The sequence below is a fragment of the Triturus cristatus genome, chromosome 10, assembly GCF_964204655.1.
Source record: "Triturus cristatus chromosome 10, aTriCri1.1, whole genome shotgun sequence".
NCBI lineage: Eukaryota > Metazoa > Chordata > Amphibia > Caudata > Salamandridae > Triturus > Triturus cristatus.
In genome coordinates, this window is record NC_140593.1 from 1,048,023,540 (window position 1) to 1,048,047,321 (window position 23,782).

Here is a 23,782-nt window from a genome sequence, read left to right on the forward strand (position 1 = left end):
GAGGGCCTACAGTAGAGAGTTTCTGTCGGTTTTCATGCACTGTGACCTCACATTTACTTTCACTGATGCTTGGCTTGATAATATAAATTTTTTAGTCTGACAGCAAAAATATACATATATACAAGAAGATATTGTCCTTATTTGGCACAGACCAAGTCAAGAGTGACGTTGCCAGTGTAACAAGGTGTGGGCAGTTCAGAGCATTCACCAGCTGAGGAATGCAGGTGTTGTGCCAATGTGTAATGAGGTCATCCTAGGTTTCTAAAGTAACACATGCAATGTAAATATATTGTATTCACTACAGGTAGGGAAGCAATAAAAGCGTTAAGCAGGTGTATCAAAAAAAGTTGTGCAATAAACATGGGACCTCGTAAAGCGTCTACGGAAGAGACCCATCACCCGTGACGATGACGTCATCGTGATCAGTCAACTCCAGCACCCGCCACACTTTAAAATGCAGAGCTGCAGCTGGTCGGTCGTCAGTCTGAGCTAAATTCCCCGAGGTGTGCATTCTTTCTACAGCGCCTGCTGCTCTCCTTCGGGCACGTCAGGCCTGACGTACTCAGCGCACGTGGAGGGATTTCAAAAGGTGAGAACAACATCCTTAACACTGCTAAGCCGGGGTCAGACTGGGAACGAAAATAGGCCTGGGCACCAGTGTAAAAGACTGGTGATAAACAAGCATTGGTAAAGCCAGTAGGTCTCGCCAATGGGCGTGCTATTTATTGGCTTTGACAATCGCGTGGGGTGGGTGACATTGGATAACTGGGTGGTTGGAGGAAGCAGAAACAGGTATGGGTGGGGAGAAAGTAAAAAAAGTGCTATGATGCGGCTAGCATTGACAGTCTCATAGTGCGTTTTTTTAGAAGAAATATTACCTGAATCAAAGTGTGAGCAGCGGATGGCCAGCGGAGGAACACTAATCAAATGTAATTAATCTGCACTTGGTCCCTGCGCCACAGAAAGAAAAGGAAGTGACACACGGCAAGTGCTGCCCAGCAACAAAGAAGAGTGACAATGATGCCAACGAATGAATTAATGGGAGGGTTCCAAGCCCATTATTAAATACATGAGGCTTATAAGCGAGAATGCAAGCTCACGCAGGTTCAACCAAAAAAGGGGCACTCATTTGCAAATTGTAGAATCTTGGAACACTGGGCCATATGTACAAAAAATTAAGAATAGTGATTTCGAAATTTGCAATGCTTACTGAATCAGTTTGGAAACTGAAATTCCAAATGTACCAAAAAATATATTTAAAACTAGCCATTCCTATTGAATATTAATGAGGAAGGTCGCAATTAGTGTACTACTATGAAGCACACCAATCACAGTGATGGTGGCATGCTAGTGTCACCAGACACCCATGTCTGTGATCGCTTTTTAACCCCTTGCATGCTTCTGACGGAACCACTCCGTCATGAGCCACGGGCACAGTGTGCTCATGACGGAGTGGTTCCGTCATGCTGCGGCCGTTGGCGGCCGCTCCGCCCACGCGGCGCTGTTTCCCCGCCTGTGCGGGCGATCAGCACAAGTGGGTGGAGTCATGACAGAACCATGCCGTCATGAGCACAGCTCGCCCGTGACTCATGATGGCGTGGTTCCGTCATGAGCATGGCGGCGCCGCGCTCACCCCAAACCCCCCCAGCGCTGCGGCGGAATTCGCGCCGCAGCGAAGGGGTTAAAAAAAGAAAACTTTTTTCTTTGAATTGCAGTCCGTTTTCCTTAGGTGAAAACAAGCTGCTTTTCAAAAGAAAATTGAAACTTTTAAATTTAATTTTTTAAGAGATGGCACTAGCCTGTGGGACCCTGCTTGCTCTCTGGACCATTGCCTGGTCTTAAAAAGTATATTTTTTTTAATTCTCAAAGGGTTCCCCCATGGGACCCCTTCCCATTATCTTTCAGCAGTCAGTAAAAAATGAATGCTTTGCAACTGTTACTCGGTCTCAAAACATTAATACATACCACTGTGAATTGGAATTTGAAAGGGATGCCTTAAACACGCCCCTTCCAAGTAACAAATTGCAATTTGGTATTTGTACATTTGAAAATGTTTTTTTTCCATCGCAAATGGCCCAATTTCTGCGAATTGGGCCATTTGCGACTTTCAAAAAAGCTTTGTACATATGGTCTTTTGTGACATGCAGTATGGATCCCCTCTGAGGATTGTGGGACCACTGACATTTATGCCTTCTGCTGGCAGTGATTGTGGCAATACTGGGGAATGCTACAGCGGAATTTATTATCCTCCCTACTTCTTTCTACACCGCGTTGTTGCTCGGTCATTGCCGACGATGATGAGATACTCACATCCGCCAATCACCTTCATGATGCTCTCAATCTTCGCTCCTCCTTTTCAACCTCCTGTCCCACATTTAAATCTCAGTTGTTGGGGTCACCTATCTGAGGGGGCTTGGCGAAGGTGACTCAAAACCAATTTAGAATTGTTTTAAAAAACATTTGTTATCTTTGGGGAATTAGATGTGAATCATACTAAAAAACCCACAAATCTGCAGTCGTAAGGCGCATACAAATCTAAGCTATATTTGTTTATGTAGGGACCTTGTGAGGGTGGCCAGGACCAATTTGGTACTTTTACTTTACATTAAGCCGAATTTGGGGCCATATGTATGAACTCATTTTCCCATAGACACAGAATGGGTAAAACCCTTTGATACATCTGGCCCTTAGTAATTTGTTTAGAAACTATTACAAATTAAATACAATAAAAAGCAATTGGAGTTTGATTAGGCAAAGAATATGGGATGGTAGGAAGGAGAAGAGGGGATAACTTCAGTCTCTTCTTGGGGTGATGGTGTTGTTGGCATTGGTAGTGAATGAAACCGGGTGAGGGCTTTGGGGCGGAAGTACAAGGGGACACCAAACTTGTTGGTAGCGTCCTTTATCCTTGTCCTGGGCTATGGAGTTGTTTTCTCCATAAATGCCCTGCCAACCGGAAAGTATTTGGTGCACCTATCTCACAAGTGCTGAAAGGGAATGCAATGCTTCCTGTGGCTTCTGATTCATTGGTCAGGAATGAGATATCCCGTGGTCGTCCTTGAAGACAGGGGAACATGGAAAGTGATTGGGAAGAAAGAAAGAAAAATGTTCAAGTTATTTTCCTTGAATGTTTGTGCGCTTTTATTTCCTTTTCTGTAGGGCTTCTGGGGGGTGGGTGGAGGGGGGTTCTTCATTTCCCTGGAATTTCCTATCTCAGGGCCCAGCATGCTCTTCCTGAAGCACCATCCAGGGCCCACTTTTCTGTGAGTATTTTGTAGTAAGGGGTTTTAGTTTTCTTATTTATCATCTTATATTTCCTGATTTGTTTTGCAGAGCCGTCGTTTCCTTTCCTTTGTTCTAGATTGAAGTAGTTGGAACATCTGTCTGCTACAGCACCCAAGACATTCCTGACCGGGGAGGCGGCCATTTCTTAATAGCTTCTGATCCCTGACATTATTGTGAGTTTGGAAGAGGATGTTGTCTGGACCACTGGCAAAAGAAGGTAGCCTGGTAGTGGTTTTCTCGGCCGCATAGATTTTGGTGCCGCTATCAACAGTGCAGCGGGTGCAGTGGCACTGGTGCCCAGGGGTGTGAAGGAACTCTATACTACAACTATGGCTGTATTTTACTACCTAACCATGAGGAAGGGGGCTCAATTTTCTTTCTTGTATTAGTGCCTTTGCTACTAAATTGGCTTAGACTTTACTAAGCACCCCCTACGCTTCTGCCTCCCTTAGCTCAAGCTGATTACTTCTTTCTGGGCAGAATAATCAGCTTTGCCCCTAATTGTTTAGAATCTATATGTGTGATTGGGCATAAAAGGATGGTATGTTTATTGCCTTCCATGGCAGATGATGAGGTGGGGAGAAACTGAGGGCAATGAGGGGGAAGGGCAAGAGAAGAGGGTGAGGTGGAGAGAGATAAGAGGGTGCGGAGGGAGGAATCGGGGTGTGATGTGACCGGGACAGCAAGGTGAAAAAGAAAGAAAGGAATGTGAAGCGGGGACAGAGAGTGATGTGGGGAGAAAGGAAGGTGACGCATAGAGAACAGAAAATATAAAGCATATAGACACTACCCCTAGAAATACAGAGTCAAAACTAGTAGTCACAACCCAGGCAGTCGGTAGAGTAATCAGCTAATCCCTCTACAAGATCATCCAGCACCCCCAGACCCAGATCTGAGACACCTGGGAGACATGGAGCAACCCATGCTTCCTCATGGCCCTCCCCTCCCCCTCTCCTTTCACGAATCCAGGACCCTGGCCTGGTAGTAGGTGCACTGATAGTGAGTTGGTGTATTTAATTACATCAGCCTCCCAGGCTGTAATTTGCGTGGCACGCATTGCTCTATCCTGTTGCCAGTGATTTTATAGGAGATTGATTTCATGGAATACTATTACTGAGAATTCATTTGACCTAAACTGTTTAATTAAAAATTATAGGTAGAATGGCATTTACCAGTTTATAGAAACTAATTAATAGAATTGTGTTGCAATCTTGGGAAAGGTTAGAAGCCTACTATGTCATGTCTGGAACTTAGCTGTGTCTTGGAATGCGGTGATGTATTCCTCTGGGCAGATCTGGCATTCGAGATCTGAGTATCCTGCTGTACAGTTGGTGCTGTATCTACATGCTGAGATTCCTGATTAAATCTTCTTTTACAACTACATGAAGAAGATGCCTTATTTCAACAAATTGCTTCTTTTTCCAAAATTGGCTTTAGCATTTTTTAAGTTGTAAAAGCAATGGATGCCGGTCTTACTTTCAGAAACAATTTTGCCAGAAGTATTTATATTAATGCTTTACTTTAGGGGGCATTATTTTGGATTTATGTCTTACATTGTCAAACAATTACTGCCAGTGCTTTTAATTTGCTGATCTCTCACAGTTCTTAAACAGCATCCACTCCTGACCCCCACACAACCTCTAAACACCATCCACCCCTGACCCCTAGCAACCCCTCACCAGACCTAAACTACACCCACCCCTGAACCCTAAAAGTCCTTTCTACTTCTAAGTTCCACCCATCCTTGTGCCCTAAAAATGTCTCACGACAACTAAACTCCACCCATCCTGACTGCTAAATTCCACCCATTCCTGAATCCTAAAAGACGTTTCTACCCCTAAAATCCATCCATCATAAGCCCCAAAACCCCTCACTACCTCTAAACTCTACCCATTCCTGAACCCTAAGAATCCCTTTCTCCGCCTACACACCAAACATCCCTGAACCCTTAAAATCACTCACCACCTCTAAGCATCACCCATCCCTGACCCCTAAAAACCCCTTACTACCCTTAAACTCCACTCATCCTGAACCGTAAAATCCCCCTCACTGTCCTAAACTCCACCCATTCCTGAACCTTAAAGCTCTTTCTGCCTATAAACCACACCCATTCTTATCTCTTTAAGTCCCTCACCACCCCTAAACACAACCCATTTCTGAGACCTAAAAACACTTCACCACTCTATCCATCACTGAACCTTAAAAACCATTATCAGCCCTACACTTCATCCATCTGTGAACCCAAAAATAACCCTCGACACCCCTATACTCCACCCATCCCTGAATCCTAAAACTCCTTCACCAGCCCTCAATTCCACACATCGGTGAACCCCTAAATACCACCCATTCTTGAGTCCTAAAAAACCTCTCCGTTCCCAAACTCCACCCCTCCCTGGACCCTAATACCCCCTTTCCATGCCTAAACTCCACTCATCCCTGACACCTACAGACCCCTCATCTCTCCCTAAACATCACCCAGCCTAAACTCCAAAATCCCTCACTACCCCTAAATCCACCCAAGTTTAATATAATGTTTGGACTTATTCATAAAATGATCTTTCCTTTAAATTGTATTCTTTATTTTTCAAATTATTTGTATTTCCTTAAAATCGGCTTCTCGTGATTTGATTTCCTGCAATGTGCCTTCTCAGTTTTTTATTTTTCCATTAAGTCACATACATCACTCTATTCACCCACCTGCACCTGTAAGTACTGTGCTGCTGCAGACAGTGCATACTCATGAAACTAATGGGTCTCATTTACAATATTAGCCCATCCACAACCACAAAAACAGGCTCACGCACAGCCACAAATCTGGCTGAAGCACTGTCACGCAAAGCTATGCAACTGCATCATCTTCCTTATCTCAGTAAGGGTAACCATATCTAGGGGCCAACCTATGAAAGCCAAACACTCGGTCTGAGAAACCTGCAACATTAGCTCACTCACTACGTTGGCTGTTTGTGACGACGCTCACGCCCATCAGTATGGATAACACTCTTGACCTCACAGAGCACTATATGAATTCAGTGTCCAAAATCATGGACATCCTTGCACCTAAACATCTAAAAAGGATCCTGGGGGGAGGAGCCTAGCGCGCAACCAAGATGGCCGCGTAGGCTTACGGCTCTCGAGGGCCTCCGCAACCTCCCACGTCTATCCTGACTTAATCCTGGTTTATTTGACGGGCTTTTGCAGATAAACTTGCGCTGAGGTGCCACCCGTTTTCCAAATTCAGATCGGACGCCGGGAACCGGACTGGTTGCACTCCGAAGTTTGCGGCCTGCTCTTGCCTTGGTTCCGATCTCGAGCTGGTGAAGTGCCCGGGTACGAAGTGAACAACAGCGGCTGGCTGGGCTTGACCTGTCACGGACCCCGCACTTTCACTTTCGTTTTCCAGCTTGTTTTCAGATATCGACTGAGAGACTTTGGTGTTTCAGAGGGGCGCGGACGACGGAGTGTCTGGCCTGACTCTCGGACTATACATGGGCTTACTGTCGGCGACGGCTGTGTTCAATTGAATTAGCTACCTGGTCCCTTTTTCCTGGTGCGGGCGGGTGCCAACCTTGGTGGCCTCCGGACGATGGCGGCTAGACTAGACGGAGATAAGTCGAAACCCAAGTCAACCCGGAGGGGTGCCTATACCCAGGTCAATAATATGGATCGATATGCGCAGGCAAAGGGATCCCCTAGTGGCTCGCATAAATCGCCTGAGAGGTCTAAAGAGGTCTCAGACCCATCGTCAGAATTGACTTTGCTGGACGTCATGGGCGCCATTGAGGAGATGAAGACCGCTGTGGGTCAGCAGTTTGATACCCTGGCTCATAAATTGGACGCGGTCCTGATCGATGTGAATTTGGTCAGGGCAGACCTGTCCAAAACTAACGAGCGGGTCGATTCCTTGAGTCAAGCGGCGTCGAGCCTACCTGTGGACGTGGCCGCCCTGCAGACGGAGGTCCGTAGGTTGCGGCTAGCCAGTGACCTGACGGACCGTCGACTTGAGGACTCCGAAAGCAGGGCTAGACGGAACAATGTTCGTATCATTGGAGTGCCGGAAAGATCGGAGGAATCTGCTGCGGATCTTTTTGTGGAGGACCTGGTGACCAATCGTCTTGCGCCCAAGGGACTGAGCAAGTTCTTTGCGGTGGAGCGGGCCCACAGGATTCCGGGTGGTGCGCCCAAAGTGGGTGCTCCCCCGCGGCCTATAATCGCCCGACTCTTTAACTTTCGGGATAGGGATGCTATCCTTCAGGCGTCGAGGGTGGCCGGGCCGCTGAAGTTTGAGAACTCTAATGTCAGCTTTTACCCGGACTTTACGCAAGCGGTCCAAAAACAACGGCTGGGATTTTTGGGCGTCAAACGGTGCTTGAGGGACATGGAGCTGAAATATGCGATGTTATTCCCGGCTAGGCTGCGGGTTGAGTTCCGGGGACGCTCACACTTTTTCGACCGGCCGGAGGCGGTTGGAGACTGGTTGGATGCCCTGCCTCGGGGACAGGATCGAGACAGTCGGATGGCGGAGAGCGGACAGGATTTGGTGGAGCAGGACTAGAACTTGGTTCCTGGTGATGGACTGGACTGGTGACGTTTTGTACCTTGGCTCAACTGGACCCTAGTTTGGCACAATATGCCCTCCAAATGCCTGGGGATTGTGGGGAGCTTATTGGGGTCCTTTCCTCCTTCTGGGGTTCTCTTTGTGGTATATTATAGGGCGACAGGCACACTGCGAGTTGGGGGGGCTGTTTGGGCTCAAGCAGGGGTGCAGGGAGGGGGGAGTTGTGGTTTGGGGATTGTGGGGGAGGGGGGTTGTTGGGGATTGTTTGTTTGTTTCGCAAGGCAATGTGAAGTTCTCTGCTGACTTATCCGGTTTGTGCTTTCCGGGATGTGGGTATCATGCACGGGAGTGGGATGGGGGGTAGGGGCTTGAGAATCCTTTCGTGGAATGTGAATGGACTGGGGGACAGGATCAAGCGCGGGGTGGTGTTGCAATTTTTGAAACGGATTTCGCCCGACATTGTTTTCCTGCAGGAGACACATTTGATTGGGAACTCCTTCCATGCCCTAAATAGGAGGGGCTATCGCCTTGCCGCCCACTCTGCTTTCACTTCTGGCTCTAGGGGAGTGGGCATTTTGGTTAGGGCCTCTCTCCCATTGGAGGTGGATGAGGTGCTTCACGATGATAGGGGGCGCTATGTGGCACTGGTGGGGAGATGGGAGGGTAGGACTGTTTCGCTCGTTGCTGTGTATGTGCCTCCGGGGTTACAGACGGCTACATTTGCTGATTTGGGGCGTTTGGTCCTGGGACTCCCTGGGGGGGTTCTGGTGTTGGGGGGTGACTTTAATGCTGTTGTCTCCGGGTTGGAGGACCGTCACCCCCCCAGGGATCTCCCTAGGGCTCAGGCCTGGTTGGGTGGCTTTTTGGACACTTTGGGACTTGTAGATTGCTGGAGATTGATGCACCCGGGACAGGCTCAATATACCTTTCACTCGGGGGCCCATGGGAGTCTCTCGAGACTTGATTACATGCTTATGCCGGCGATCCAAGCTGGTATGATTGGGGAGGTGCGTCATTTAGCCCGAGGTATTTCTGACCATTCCCCTATATGGTTGCAATTGAAGGTTGTCCCTGGGGCAGAGGGGAGAGTAGCACCCATTAGCCCCTGGTATATACGTAACCCTAAGATCTGCGCGGAACTGGTCAAGTCCCCTGATCACTACTTCGATGATAATGTGGGGTCGGTGTCGTCGGCCGTCTCCCTATGGGAGGCTTATAAAGTGGTGATCAGGGGGCAGGCCTTGTCCCTTATCTCCCATGCTAAGAGGTGCGAGAGAGCAGAGGTGGTTCGCTTGGAAACTGAAATAGCTGAAATGGAGGAGGACTTGGAGCGGGGAGTTACTGATGAGAAATTGCACGTTTTCAGCCTCAAACAATCAGATTATAGAGCGCTAGTCACGGAAGCCGCTAAAGGGATGAGTAGAGAGCAGCAAGGACGACTGTATGATGTGGGGGATAAGGCCGGAAAGTTAATTGCTTGGTTGGATAAGAAGGAGAGAGCGAGCAGGGTGGGGCCCGTTTTGGAGAGAATGGATGGAGTGCGTGTGACTGACCCGGTGGAGATCGTTGACTGCTTCGCGGATTATTTCCGCGGGGTATACTCTCCGGTTTCTGTGCGTTTGGAGGAGGATTCTCATCTGTTGCTTAGAGACAGTGCATTGCCAACCCTATCGGAGGCTGATGCAGTATTGATGGAGGCGAAGTTGTCGTCAGATGAGATCGCTCTGGCCACTCGCTCGATCGCATCGGGTAAGGCTGTGGGTCCTAATGGTCTTCCCATCGAACTATATAAGTTGCGTCCCGATAAGATAGCGCCATATCTTCGGGACATGTTTTTCGCGGCACGTGCGGCGGGCTTCCTCCCCCCTGACCAACGCCTCGCCAACATAGTTGTGATACACAAAGAAGGGAAACCGCGAGATCGCTGCGCCTCCTATAGGCCCATTTCGCTGTTGAACGCAGAACCCAAAATTCTGGCTAAGGTATTGGCTAATCGACTGGTTCGGGTCGTGGGCGACTTGATTCATCAGGATCAGTCCGGTTTCATACCCCATCAGAATACCGCTCTGAATTTGAGGCGGTTGCACGGCGTGCTTGCTAGAGCGGAGTTTATACGTGAGCCGGCCATCTTGGCATCTTTAGATGCTACTATGGCGTTCGACACTTTGGAGTGGCCGTATATTTGGGCCGTGTTGGCGAAATTTGGGTTCAGCCCTGAGTTTATTGGTTGGATGAAATTACTATATGCTGACCCACTGGCTCAGGTGGTGGTGAATGGTAGGGTGTCGGCTCCCTTCGCACTGGGGAGAGGTACGCGGCAGGGATGTCCGTTGTCACCCCTTCTCTTTGCACTTTCTTTGGAGCCTCTCGCCGCCTGGTTGCGTTGGGAGCCGTCGCTGCGAGGCATTAGATGGACGCCGGAGTTTGAAGTCCGTGTCTCCCTTTACGCGGATGACATCCTTCTGTATCTCACCTCTCCCCGACAGTCGCTAATTGTATTGATGGACGTACTGAATTCCTTTGGTCGCAACTCTGGCCTGGTCATCAACTGGGCCAAGTCGTGTGTTTACGTCCTCTCGGGCGAGGCCCCCCTCCTGCCACGGGATTGCCCCATCCAGATTGCTACACTGGGGTTCAAATATTTGGGAATCTTTATCTCTCTGGATCCCGCGGTCCGCTATGAGCGAAACCTTCTCCCTCCCCTCCAGCGATTGAAGGCCGACGTCGCGAGGTGGCGACGACTTCCGCTCTTGCCGCTCGGAAGGGCGGCATTGTTTAAAATGATGTCGCTACCTCGCTTCTTGTATGCTTTGCAAAATACTCTAGATGTTGTGCCAGCCCGTTATTTCCGGGAGGTGGAGGGTCTTCAGCGCCAACTGTTTTGGGACGGGCGGCCGCGGATCGCTCTCGCCAATTTGACGCTCCCTTGGTACGATGGGGGGATCGCCCTCCCCGATATTAAACGATACTATTGGGCGTCTCAGTTGGCGGCGGTGAACCACGGGATATACGGTCCTGCCCTGAATCCGGCCTTCGAGATGGATACATTTCTGCTCCCGGGTGGGGATTATAATAGGGCGCTGTACTCGGTGACCCCGGACACGCGGTTGACAGGACCCACGCAGGTTGCGGTACGTGTGTGGCACGCGGCGAGTGCTGCGATGGGGTGGAGGGATCGCTTGACTCGGGCGACGCCGTTATATGCCTCCGGGCGGCTGGGCTGTTTGTGGAGATCGAAAGGCTTTGAGAAATGGGATATGATTGGTATATGTAAGGTGGGTGATCTTTGGGCGAAGGGGTCTTTCAAAACGTTTGAAATGCTTAAAACTGAATATAAATTAAATGATAGAGAGTACTTCCGGTATGCGCAAGTCTACCATGCGCTGTGTTCGGTTTTTCCGGACGTTGCTGCTATCCCCGAGTATTCCCCACTGGAGGATAGAGTGTTGGACGGCTACGTGCCCGACAGCACTATTTCTCTGATCTATAAGAAACTCATTAATGATCGCGCGGACTTGCTGCTCCGTCTGCGGGAGGCATGGACGGGCGATGGCTTGGAACTGGACGATGAGGACTGGGTATCGGCGGTGGCCTCCCCGAAAGAGGTGGCGATCCCGGCCCGCTTACGATTCGTACAGCTGAAGATCCTTCATAGAGTGTATGTCACGGGGCCCGGTTTGCTGCGTATGGGTTACTCGAGGGATGGACTGTGTCAGCATGGATGTGGCCTGCCGGGTACCTTTCTTCATATCTTATGGGAATGTTCGGAGGTTGTGCGACTTTGGAACGGTATCCACACCGTAATGGAGGAGGTCACGCACGTTGCTCTGTTGCCAGAGGCTAGGAGGTGTTTGTTGAATGTCTGGGAACCGAATGATTATAATGCGGCACAGACGCAGTGGGTGACTTTGGGGTACATGGTGGCTAAGCGTAACATTGCACAGCTGTGGGGCTCCCCGAGGCCGCCCACGATCGAGGTATGGAAGGAGAATATGGACTGGTGTATGTGTAGGGAAAAGACGGTGTATGTGGCGAGAGGCAAGCCAGGGAAATGGACTAAGGTATGGGGTCCATGGAATTTATATCGTGGACGTATCTGCACCCCGCCTCTGCCATTAGAGGTCGATATTGCTTTGTCCCCCTAGCCACACATTCTGCGGGATTGTGTGAGGTGTGTTCCATGCTTTGTCTTCCCGTTGCCCCCCACTACCGCTTCCAGACAAGAACTGCTTTGGACACTGTACGTTGTTCCCCGTCCTGGGAAGAGCACGCTGCTATTTCGGACTCTCATGGCCTTGAGTGTGTTTTGTATTTAATAGAAAATGAAACTGTTTTTTCCGATTGCTCCTGGCCTATGGCCACGGCCTGTTACATGTGCTCGCGAACTGCCGGGAGCTTTGCCTCTGGTTCGTGTGAATGTGTGGCATCGCATTGCGGGCCCTCGGGCTCTATAGCGGCCGGCCTTGGTGGTTGTAGGCCCTTGTCTGTATTTTATCGTGTATTAACGGTTTCTAATAAAAAAAAAAAAAAGGATCCTGACCAAATGAACCAACCCCTGGTTCAACTGTGACCTTAACGAGGAACGTTGTCACCTCAGACTTGCAGAAAGAGCCTGGAGACATACCCCCTCCTTGTCCAACCTCAAACTCCTACGACAAAAAGGAGCATTTACAACTGACACATCAGGAACTCTAAAGCAACCTACTTCCAACATCAACTAGACACAGTAACTAATCGACCAAACAAGCTGTTCCAAATTATCAAAAACCAGACAATACGCAAGCCTCAGCCAACAAAACACTACCTAGCTGTGCAACCTTTGCCACCTTCTTTGCTGAGAAAAGCATGCTAATCTCCAGCGAAATACAGAACGCTATGCAACTCCTACCACCCATACCCCTCTTACATTCCACCCCTCATGATTAGGACGGCTGCTCTCGAACTCCTTCTCCCATGCTCACCCAAAAATAATGCCAGCTGGTGCAGCTTCAAAACCTTTGGAGAAAATTACATCCTAAACATTTTGACCTCTCTTAAATACTCCAACCCCTTTAACGACCCTCTCCCCTCCAAATTCCTCAACTAGTCCATCCACCTCCTACTCCCATCATGGACCATGATAATCAATGCCTCACTCACTCAAGGCATCTTACCTGATTGCCTCAAAAGCGGGCAGGTCACTTCTATACTAAAAAAAACCAACACCGACCAGTCTGATCCCAATAATTAGCGCCCTTTCTTCAACATCCCTACCTTAGCCTAACTCATAGAAAAATGTGTACACTTACAGCTTTGCATTCACATTGAGCATTTCCAACTCCTCGACCAATGTCAATCTGGCTTACAAACAGGTCATAGGACCGAAACGGCCTTGGTCCACATGTCGATGATGCCTTTCACTCACTCAAGCAGAATTAATCTTGCTTATTTATTCTTCTAGACATGTCAACAGCATTCAACACTGTCAATCCTTTTACCCTTTTGAACTTTCTAGAACACAGGATGGGTCTCCCTGGCACTGTACTAAAATGGTTCTCTTCTTTTCCCGACAACAGATCTCAGTGCATCCTAATGAAGCATGCTCTCTCCGGTCAGTCACCAGTGTTGTTGTGCGTACCCCAATGCTCTACTCTCTCCCCAACACTGTTTAACTGATATATGGAGCTCGTAACTGAAACCCTCAAACTTGCATACATTTTCAACCACATGTACGTGGACGATACCCAACTTTATATGAAAATCTCTCCTGATGGCATCAATATCCTCAACAATACCCTGACACAAACACAACATTGGCTGACACTTAACCACGTCAAACTCAATGCCCTCAAAACAGAATTCCTACTGATCTCACAACCCACCCTCACCTTCCTCATTTTACTGCCTTGAATTGTACCCCACATATCATTAATTTTGCTAAATACCTAGGTATAACCGTAGACAAAGCCCTTTACATGCAACAAGACATCAGTTCTACCACCAGAGGAGCTAATCATCAGTTACACATGCTAGGAAAACGTAAACCTTTCCTCCTCTTGGCAGACCTTTAAACAGGGATTCAAGCTTTTGTGCTATCGAGATTAGACTATGGTAGTGCCACCCTTGTGGGCCTTCTGACAATTGAGCCCGCACCCCTGAAAGCTACCCTAAATGCAGCTGCTAGGATCATTACTGGCTCAAGAAAACGTGATCATATCGCTCTCGACCTGCAATCCCTGAAATTGCTACCCTATGGGCCAGCTCTACCTCAAAATTGCTTGTATGACACACAAACCACTGCACCACAATACTCCCTCCTACCTGACCCAGAAATTGACATTATTGGGTGAAAACAGAACCTCTAGAAGCACAAGCTTCTTACAACTCAAACCACAAAAATTCAAGAAAAAAGAAGAACTACAATCAATCCTTCTCCGGAATTGCCCCCACAATTTGAAACTCTCTCCCCTACCAAGGTTAGATGCAACCCTTCCACCTCCATCTTCAGGAAAGAAGTAAAAACTCAACTTTCCCACAAATTCCTATCAAAATGAGGTTCCTACCTCCTTATCCTCATGAGCGACCATCCCTTGCTACTTTTACCATTTATATTTATATTTGTAAATATTGTTCTTTGTGATCAATATCATGTCTGTACATAATCACCATTTGTAGCTCATTGTTCATATTTGTAAAGTGCTCTGTCACCCGTAAGGGTCTTGTTTGCTCTACATAAAACTCTAATAAATTAAAAACAAAACAAAAAAATAAGTAAGGCTTTGAGAGGACCTTGATGCACCTGGCTGAAAGGTAGAGCATATGGTATTTTACCTTTATCATGCATGGAATTCTCTTCCTGAAACACTGAGACTTTCCCATGACTAATGGCATTTCCTATTACTGTTGAGTGGCTGTGCTCCACTGCACTCAGTAAAATATTGACGCCTTTCTGTTAGGTTTACACTATGTAGTCATATAGGTTTCTAAATGAACGGATAAATATTTATCTTGTAGTGACTTTGGCCATTCACCTCGGTCCCTTCCCTCGTGCTTTCTTGGGACAGGGCTTTACCAAATATCCCAGTAGCCTTTGAGGGCCGAAAAGGATGGGAGGTAGTGAAGAACTGCAACAGAACTAACTTTGGAAAATTTTAAATGATGTTGCAGGTGGAGGTACATGTACACCCAAGGTAAGTATTCATGAGAGTGACAAACAAGCGTCTGTGAAGTGAATTCACTACCAGAATCAAGCACGCTTAAGAAACCACAAAGGGGCTGGTGGTGCAAGGACAGTGAGTTATCCAGAAACTGAGATGAGTCCATAATGTTGCCTTGATGTTGTGATGGGAGCCTCTGTCAGGCAGATACCACCCTAGGGGGCAGCAGAGCTTGGGCACACCTGGCAAGGACATTTGAGGGAGGAAGGCAGCAAGATTGCTTCATGCAGCTAAATACTGCCAAAGTCTTCTATTAGATCAATAGTTTCAGAGTTCAGAATACTTTTGGGTTTTCTGTTTCACTTCTTTACAGACACCACTTAGTCTTGCCCAATTGATTATCACATTATCATTGAAGATATAGATATGGATCTGGTGACACAGAAAGAAGGAGTAAAGGAAATGTACCTAAATCAAAAGTTTTAATTTAGTCTAGAAAGCCACATACCAAGGAGCAAAATAGTTTCTCCTATATAAAACTTTGCTAATAAATAAAATAAAATAAATAACTAATATTGAACACACTGGGCGAATCGTATATTTTATTTTTGCATCTGTACTTGCTATTGATTCCAATGACAATATTTCTGTAGGTAATATGGGGCAGAATGAGTGACACATGTTTGAACATTACATTGCACGCCCCAGTTTCCCATGTCCATTATACAACAATACCAGTGACTTTTGGCCCATCCACAGATCACCATGAAGGATGATATTGGCACAGTGGTTATTGACAATGGAACCCACATGTGCAAAGCCGGATTCGCAGGAGATGATGCTCCAAGTGTTGCCTTTCCAACCATTGTCGGACGCCCAAAACAGCAAGTATGTGCTCTTCATTTACAATGAGCGAATGGTCTAGGTTGGCTGTTTATTTTATTTTATGAGTGCACTGGTTAACAAATATGACAAACTACAGCAGCACTAGGCCATAGGGTTTCTTTATCACATAAATGTTGATAAAGTGCTTCTCTAGCCCCAATTAGTTATTTTATTTACTGTGACCTATGAACAGCAATTCATGTCTATGCTCCATGCCTGAGCTGGAGGTCATATTCATTGTGAACAGGATCCATACCCCACCAGTCTGAAGTGGTTCAAACTCTGAGCCAGTTCTCAATCAGTCCCTAATGTCGCCGGTCATCATGAATGCGTGGGGTGAGTTACAATAGATGTTACGATGAGTTAGTAGTTATGTTATGTTAGTCAATAGAACTCAATCTCTGCTGAAGGGGGAGGGAATGGCAACTTTGTGTAGTTGTTGGTATTCCATTTCTGGTATGAATACAGTGAATTTCATATTTTTCTAAACTCCTGGTAGATCACTTGAAAACTTAAACTCTGGTTGTATTGCTTCCCTGTGCTCAGACCAGTTCTGCTTTTTTTCCTTTTCTCCTCGTGCTGGTCAATTTGTGCAGAATACTTAGATCTAAGGGTTCAGCTGGGTAAGTATTGGTTGGGACAGTCTCTGTAGAAAGGTTAAAATGCTCTGCAAGCACTAAGTCAAGACTAACTATTACCAAACGTATTAGAGGGGCGTTGACAAACTCATGAAACCTTAGTATTTTGTGGGCAGAGGGGAGGTTACTGTGCAGGGTACCACTCATGGGAGGCTCTTGGCCACCGTTGACTGGTTTGCCAGGGGATGGTGGTGTCTAATCCTATATGTGTGTAAGGAGATCCCGAAGCTGCTTGAGTGAGGTCTGAATATGATTTGGCGCCTTGCTTTTCACCTAGTCTCACAATTGACTTTGTTACCTTAACTCACGAAGATTATGGGACACTGGGCAGCTGTGCATTGAGTCCTCCTTACGGGCATTATCATTTCAATGGGAAATGTGAACCTTGATAGGAGTGTGATATCTTGAGTGTACATTTCCCCTATTTGTTTGTGTTGTATAGAATAAGAGATTAATTAGTAAAATACCTGACTCTATAGTGAATACTTGACTAGGGATTATCTGTGAGGACCTCTATTTAAATGTCTTCGTGCCATTATTTGACCAACCAGTTAAAATAAATAATAAAAAATCTCTGACACAATAATAACTCAAAAGACCAAATGTGAATATTTAAATAAGATCAGTAAATAAACAATTAGGAAGAAAGTAAAGGGCATAACTTATATTCACAAATTGAGTAATTGTTCAAAGAAGGAAAAGGAAAATTAAAAAATAAAAAGTTTTTTAGAGCCCAACGAAAAGTGAGAATGTTATTACAAAGATAACACGTCCCATCTAAAGAATTTTAGAACTGAAGAGGAGATTATGAAACAACTAGCTTACTGCAGAGTTCACCCCCATGTACATGTTTCGGCGCTAGCAAGAAGATAACGAAGTTAAATGCCTTTGTGTGCAACGCAATTTGAACGGAATCCTAGTTTCTAGTTAACAAGTACAATTCATATCAAACAGGGATGAAAATAGGACATGTCTATGTAGAAAATGCTAAAGCTTGCCTGCACTTGTTTAGCTATTTTGTTAAGACTCCACTAGTTCTAGTATAGAGCCATAGGCAGAAAGCCAGTTAAAAAAAACACAGTGTTAATTAGCAAGACATTCATCTGTCAAGAAGTCTACCAAACCTAGACTGTTTTAATGCAGTTTGGACTCCACAAAGGAGAGAGGCACTGTAATTATTCATTTTTAAAAACAGAAAGTGCCTCTGGAGAAAATGTTCAGTGGGGTTGTAGAGAGGGCCAAATGTAGCCATTCACCAGCCATGGTTTAAGATCTTCAGTTGTCCTTAGGGTAATACCTATTAACCGTAAAAACGTTCATAGCCTTGTAGGATTTAGAGTCGACAACTTAAGCTTACCCTGAATGTTGACCTCAATTCAAACATGTCTAAGAAGAGGAACCCTGTTTCTTAAGGTTGTGTGTGTTTATCCTTCAATTCAAACAGTAGTTAATTTGTAAAAAAAAACATAAGTGCCAGGATCCTCGTCAGGAGGTCACTGCCGCTTGCACCACCCATTGCCAATGACAGCACAAACACAACTACTAACCATCACACACCTACTATTGTGACTATTCATCCTATGCCAGGCCCCCAAAACTGTAAGAATAGCCTGGGCGGCAGGTGTTAGTCATTTTTTTTATGTATATTGAATTAATAAACAACTGTTGTTGTGCTGATCTCTAAATTAGACTAACAGTGCCACCATGTGGCAGACTGTCATGAGTGGTGGTGTTTGCAATTAAGTGCCGGTGCCGAGCACAGGAAACCACTAGTTCAAATTAAGCACTGAGTTCAAATGAGATGTATTGTACACGTTTTTTTCAAAAGATTTTAACCACTTATAAAAATGTAAGTAATGATTCCTTTCTACATGTTTCCCCTTTCCATCTTTCTTCGGGCATGATGGTTGATATGGGGCAGAAAGACAGCTACGTTGGCGATGAAGCTCAGAGCAAGCGTGGTTTCCTGGCCCTGAAGTCCCCCATTGAATACAGTATTGTTACCAACTGGGATGATATGGAAAAGATCTGGTATCACATCTTCTACAACGAGCTCCGTGTTGCCCCAGAGGAACATCCTGTACTTCTAACTGAGGCTCCAGTGAACCCTAAGGCCAACAGAGAAAAGATGACACAGGTGCTTGCTCCAAACTGCTTTGAAGATTTTACACTCTTAACTACTCTGGTTATTTGCAAACCTGCCTTGCTTTCCATTTACTCTAGTTTGCCGTTCACAGGTTTCCTTTCCATGACCTGACTCCTCTCTTGCTGGAATTCTGACAGGTTGTCTTTATTGAAATGTCTTTTCTGGATTTACTAACTGCTTAAATAACCAACCTTTCTCTAGTTATCAAAAATACTTACAGAATGGTATGTGCACTTTTGTTGTTTGGTTGGGTGTAGTTAGCCTCCCTACCCAGACAGAGTTCATTTTCCCCGACTGGCATTTTGGGAGCACTTCATAGGAGTCCACATTGCCAGATTAAGCACCAAACCTTTTACAACGAGCTGCATCTTGCCCCTGAGGAACACCCTACTAATCGTAGTACTAATCAATCCCAGACCGCAAAGAGAAAATATGAAACATGAGAGAGTTAAGGTACAGGATATATTGAGATAGGTATAGGGTGAGATGTAGGGTAGTGCATTGGAGATGCTGAATTAGTAGTAAAGTAATAAATATGAAGATACATAAGTACATGGAAGATATGTATGTATAAGGAAGGTTATATATTTAGATTTAAGTTGTATTTTTCTTGTAATTCAATAGTGAAGCAATTGTAGATAAATAGTTATGATAAAATGTTACTTATTCATGCAGTGACCTATATACATGTTAAACATAGAATACTATAACCATAAGTAATATGTACATTTATTGAGCAGAACTGACAAATATCTATGTATTTATAAACATAATTATTATACACGTTTATACAACGGCATACACATATGTAGGTATACACATATATAGTTCAAATAAATGCTTATATACACAATGATATGGTATATAATTATGCTTGAGTATGGTGGTGATGTGAGGAAGAGCCAACTCTTGAGAAGTCTTCTGAAGATAAGGTAGTTATGTGTGGATCTTATGTTTGGGAGTAAAGAGTTCCATAGTTTGGGTGCTTGAACAGAGAAGGATTCTCCTTGTATGGTGGGATTTTGAGCCAAGGTGTCAATCTAGAGAGAAGGTTCCATTGTTGAATGTATTTGGTGATTTTATTCCTGATGAATAGCGGTCCTGTTCTATGTATCACTTTGTGGGTGATAGAAAGCAGCATGAAGGTGGATCTTCTGGCAACCGGTAATCAATGTAGGGCCTTCAAAGCAGGGGAGATGTGGGCTTGTGGATTTATATGTAAGAGTAGTCTGGCAGCAGAGTTCTGAATCAGTTGTAGTGTTTTCATAGTTGTTAAAGATGATCCGTGACAGAGGCTTTTGGCGTAATCGGGTTTAGCCAGAACAAGAGAGATAGTAGCCTTGACCTTGTGTGGAATCCTAAGTGGGGGAAGATGCGTCACAGAGTTTTTATAGTAATGAAGGTTGACCATGCTAGTTTGTCCACTTAGCCATTCATTAATAGCTTGGAGTCCATGGTAATTCCGAGGTTTCTTACTTCCTTAGATACTTTAGGTGGTGTTCCCAGATCGTCAGGCAAGTGGGTCATAATTTTTCCAATGGCCACATGTATTTCCATTTTGAAAGCATTCAGTTTCAGATATCTCCATGTCACCCACTGATCAACGGCCCTGAGGCAACTGAAAATGTGTGAGTTTCCAATGTCTTTGGGGCTTTCCAGTTTAAGAAGTATTTGTGTGTCATCTGCATAGTTATAGTATTTGAGGTAAAATTCATTGATCAGTGATGGTATTGACTTCATGTAGATGTTGGAAATCATGGGTGAATGATAGAGCCTTGAGGGACCCCTGCTTTTGTGTAGTAGAGTTTGGATGAGAAAGGGGTGCATGGATGACATTCGTTCTGTTTTGAAGGTAGAATGCGATCCAGTCAAGAGCAGTCTCTCCATGCCGGCTTCGTAGAGTCTTTGTATTAGAGTGTCATGGTCAACCATGTCAAAGGCAGCTGAGAGGTCCAAGAGAAGTAGTGCAGCAACCCCATTCCGGTCAACTGTGTTCTTAAGGTCATCCCAGATGGGAATGAGGGCAGATTCTGTGCCTCTTCCTGGACAGATTCCTGTTTGGAAGTCCGAAAGTATGGAATTATCTTCAATGAATTGTGACATCTGGGTGAATGCTGCTCTTTATATCAATTTGCCCAGGAAATGTCAATTTGTAATTGGTCTCTAGTTGTCGGTGTTCAGCGGGCCCAGGTTTGTTTTCTTTAGTAATGGCTTTATATATGACTTTTTTAGATCTTCTGGAAAAATTCCTATAGTTAAGGAATTGTTGATGATTCTTCTTACTGGTGTAGCAGCAGAGGTAGTTAGAAGAATTTTCTTGAAGGTTTGTGGTGGACATGGGTCAGAAGGGCTGCTGGCAGGTCTGCGTGCTTTGACCAGGTCATACATTAATTGTGTGATATTTGTTGGAAGGAATGCAGAGGAGGTTTTTTGGGGGGAAATTGTTGATGCTGGTGGTTTTTCTTTGTTTTAAACAGTCCAACGTGTCTGCTTTGGTTGTGTTAGGCTTGGACAGTTTGTCTGTGAATTATTGAGTAATGGGCTGAGCTCCTTCTAGGCAATTTGGTTTACGAACTTTAGTGAGAATTTTATAGAATTCTTTATTTGCACATTTAGCATTTTGAATTCTGTCTGAGTATAGCTCTTTTGATGGCTGACTTGTATTATCTGTTAAGTTTCTTTTCTGTAGGTGAAGTTTGTTTTGATTGGTGTTTGCTTTGAGCTAAATGCGTTGCAGCTTTCTATTTTGCTGTTTTATCTCTTTCAGCTCTGTATTTCTCCAATGTGCCTGTTTTCTTTTGTTCTGTTGTGTTATTCTTAGTGGTATTAGGATATCAAAAGCTTCCAGTAGCCACTCTTATATACTTTTCAAATGGAATTTATTGTGTCTAGATCTGTACTTGATTTTAGTTGTGTTCATGAGTGTTCAAAATTGAGTTTGTTCCATGGTCGATAGGTGGATGCGTGTAAAGTGGTTTAAGGTGTGTTGTTTTGTGTTGTTTTATGTTAGAAAGCAAGCAAAGGGTGGGCTCCATGTGACTAGAGTAATTGTTTGAAAGGTAACTAGTTCTAGATTTGCAAAAATTATATCTAGGATGTGTCCAGTGATGTGTGTGGGTTTGTGGCCGATCAGATGTAGGTTCAGTGCGTCTAGGCCAGTGATGATTGTTTTTGGATGTGGCATATTGGGTTTGTCAAACCAAATGTTTCGATAACCAAGAATGCAAAGGTTGGAGTGTAGTGTTATAAGGTTTGAAGTTGTGTCTAGAAGTGTGTCTGGGAATGTTGCCTTGCTAGGTGGAGCTCTGTAAAGGAGTAGGAAATTACAGAGAATGATGGTGTAGGGTTGTATCTGGTGAAGAGGGCCTCACAACCTTGTATGGAAACGTTGTCAGCTTTAGTGATATTTAGTGTTTGCTTGAATCCAATGGCTAGGCCACTTCCTCTTTTGCCCATACAATTTTGTATGATAGTTTGATAGCCTAGCGGAACAGCTTCATGCAATACTGGAGCCATGTAATCTCCCAACAATGATTCAGTTATGAAGAGTAAGTAAGGTTATGTTGTTGCAGGGATTCTGCTTATACACAGAACTATGCGTAGAACCCCAGGACCTCAGTGAATTGTGGTGTACCAGAAACTCACCTCAGAACCCAGAACCCAGTATCCGGCTAGCATAAGTGTCCCATTCGTTATCCGAGGTTTAGATCGGCGGTCCCAATGAAAAGACAACCCAGAACAAGCGACTCAGTGTACTCTCAGGAATGGTGGGAATCGGAAATACCTGTTTGTATATTATTCTCACATCAGTCCACAACAAGAATAAACAAAGACACGGTGAAAATAAAAAGAGTTTATTTTATAGACCACGTGTCCTAAGATGCAGTACTTTGGCTAATACAAGCAGACAAATGATTATAATTAAAACCATCAGCATCGTTACAATACCATAGAATATAAAGGGAGTGATCATGTTATAAATGACAGTGGATACTACCACCTTCCCTTTACTAAGAAGCTAATATTATTATTATGCTTATAAAAGGTCTCTTAGGCTTGAATAGGGGACCCCATACCTCAAAGATCAGCTTAGTGAAATCACATCACAGGAGCATCAGAAGTCTTCTCGCAGGAAGGCTCGTCTTCGGTCTGAATATTAAACATGATGTCTGCAATATTAAAAGCACCAACTTTCAGGTATTCGCAGCTGCCTGTATGTTATGGCTAAATAGTGAGTCGATCAACCTAGAGTGGAAAACATGCATTGTCTAACGACCCAGACTGTTCTTGTTACACCATGTACAGACCAAGGTCGCTGCGCAGAGCTCGGGATGGTAACAACAGATTGCTCTCGTGTGAGGCAAAGCGCGAGCCAGCAGTTTGTTTAAACAATAACATGTAGATGCAGTGTCGTGCGCAAAAGCAGCAAGATGGCTTTCTAACATCTAACGTGGTTATGCTAACTTAACAATGTATGTACGTATTAGGGGTTCCTTACTACATGCCCCCTTGATCGAAGCACTAACCAGTAGGGAAGAAATGAGAGAACGCAGAGTTCAAATTCGACAGAGCAGAACAAGGTGTACTCAAATTGAAACCAAGTATCGGTGCAGAGAAAGTTCGAAAGAAAAAAGAAAAGCAAAAAACCTCAAAAAGGGATAGAAAAAAAAAATGAAAAATGCTGCTTCAGCAAAGTCACAGGTAATGTTTAAGACATGGTAGAAAAAATATAGTGGATGACAGTTCACCCAATCCATGAATGTGTATGCAGCATACGTAGCAACAGCTTCCAACAGAAAATCGTTGGCACGGCCACTAAAAGTTTCAGCCATCCAGTTAATCAAAGAAAAGGAACATACATGTTCTTCAATAAGCGGAGCCTCTAGCACCATCAGAGGGCAACCGACGTGTTCTTCCAGATAACTCATATCCAAGAAGTCATAGGCAGCCCTTGCGATGTCCCAATTACCCGGGATTCCATGCTCCGCACCACAGGCCATAATCCGAACACCAGAACAGGCAAACTCGTGAGACACTAAGGGACTCATCAGTCGATCATAATCCGGGACCGGAGACACCGTGTTGGTTAAGCACAAATCCAGAGGCCATTCAAAGGGACAATCTACGCAGTGAAAGA

At 45.2% G+C, this 23,782-nt stretch overlaps 1 protein-coding gene across 1 annotated transcript in view; it reads left to right on the plus strand.

The window, feature by feature from the left end:
• Nucleotides 1-478: 478 nt before the first annotated feature.
• LOC146796530 (actin, cytoplasmic 1-like) overlaps nucleotides 479-23,782 on the plus strand; it is a 35,596-nt gene continuing 12,292 nt past the window's right edge. Inside the window, exons 1-4 of the mRNA XM_085629146.1 lie at nucleotides 479-589; nucleotides 3,334-3,458; nucleotides 15,736-15,864; nucleotides 18,421-18,636. Of these exons, the coding sequence (XP_085485272.1) occupies nucleotides 15,742-15,864; nucleotides 18,421-18,636 (339 nt within the window). The 5' untranslated portion in view covers nucleotides 479-589; nucleotides 3,334-3,458; nucleotides 15,736-15,741. The remainder of the gene's footprint in view (nucleotides 590-3,333; nucleotides 3,459-15,735; nucleotides 15,865-18,420; nucleotides 18,637-23,782) is intronic.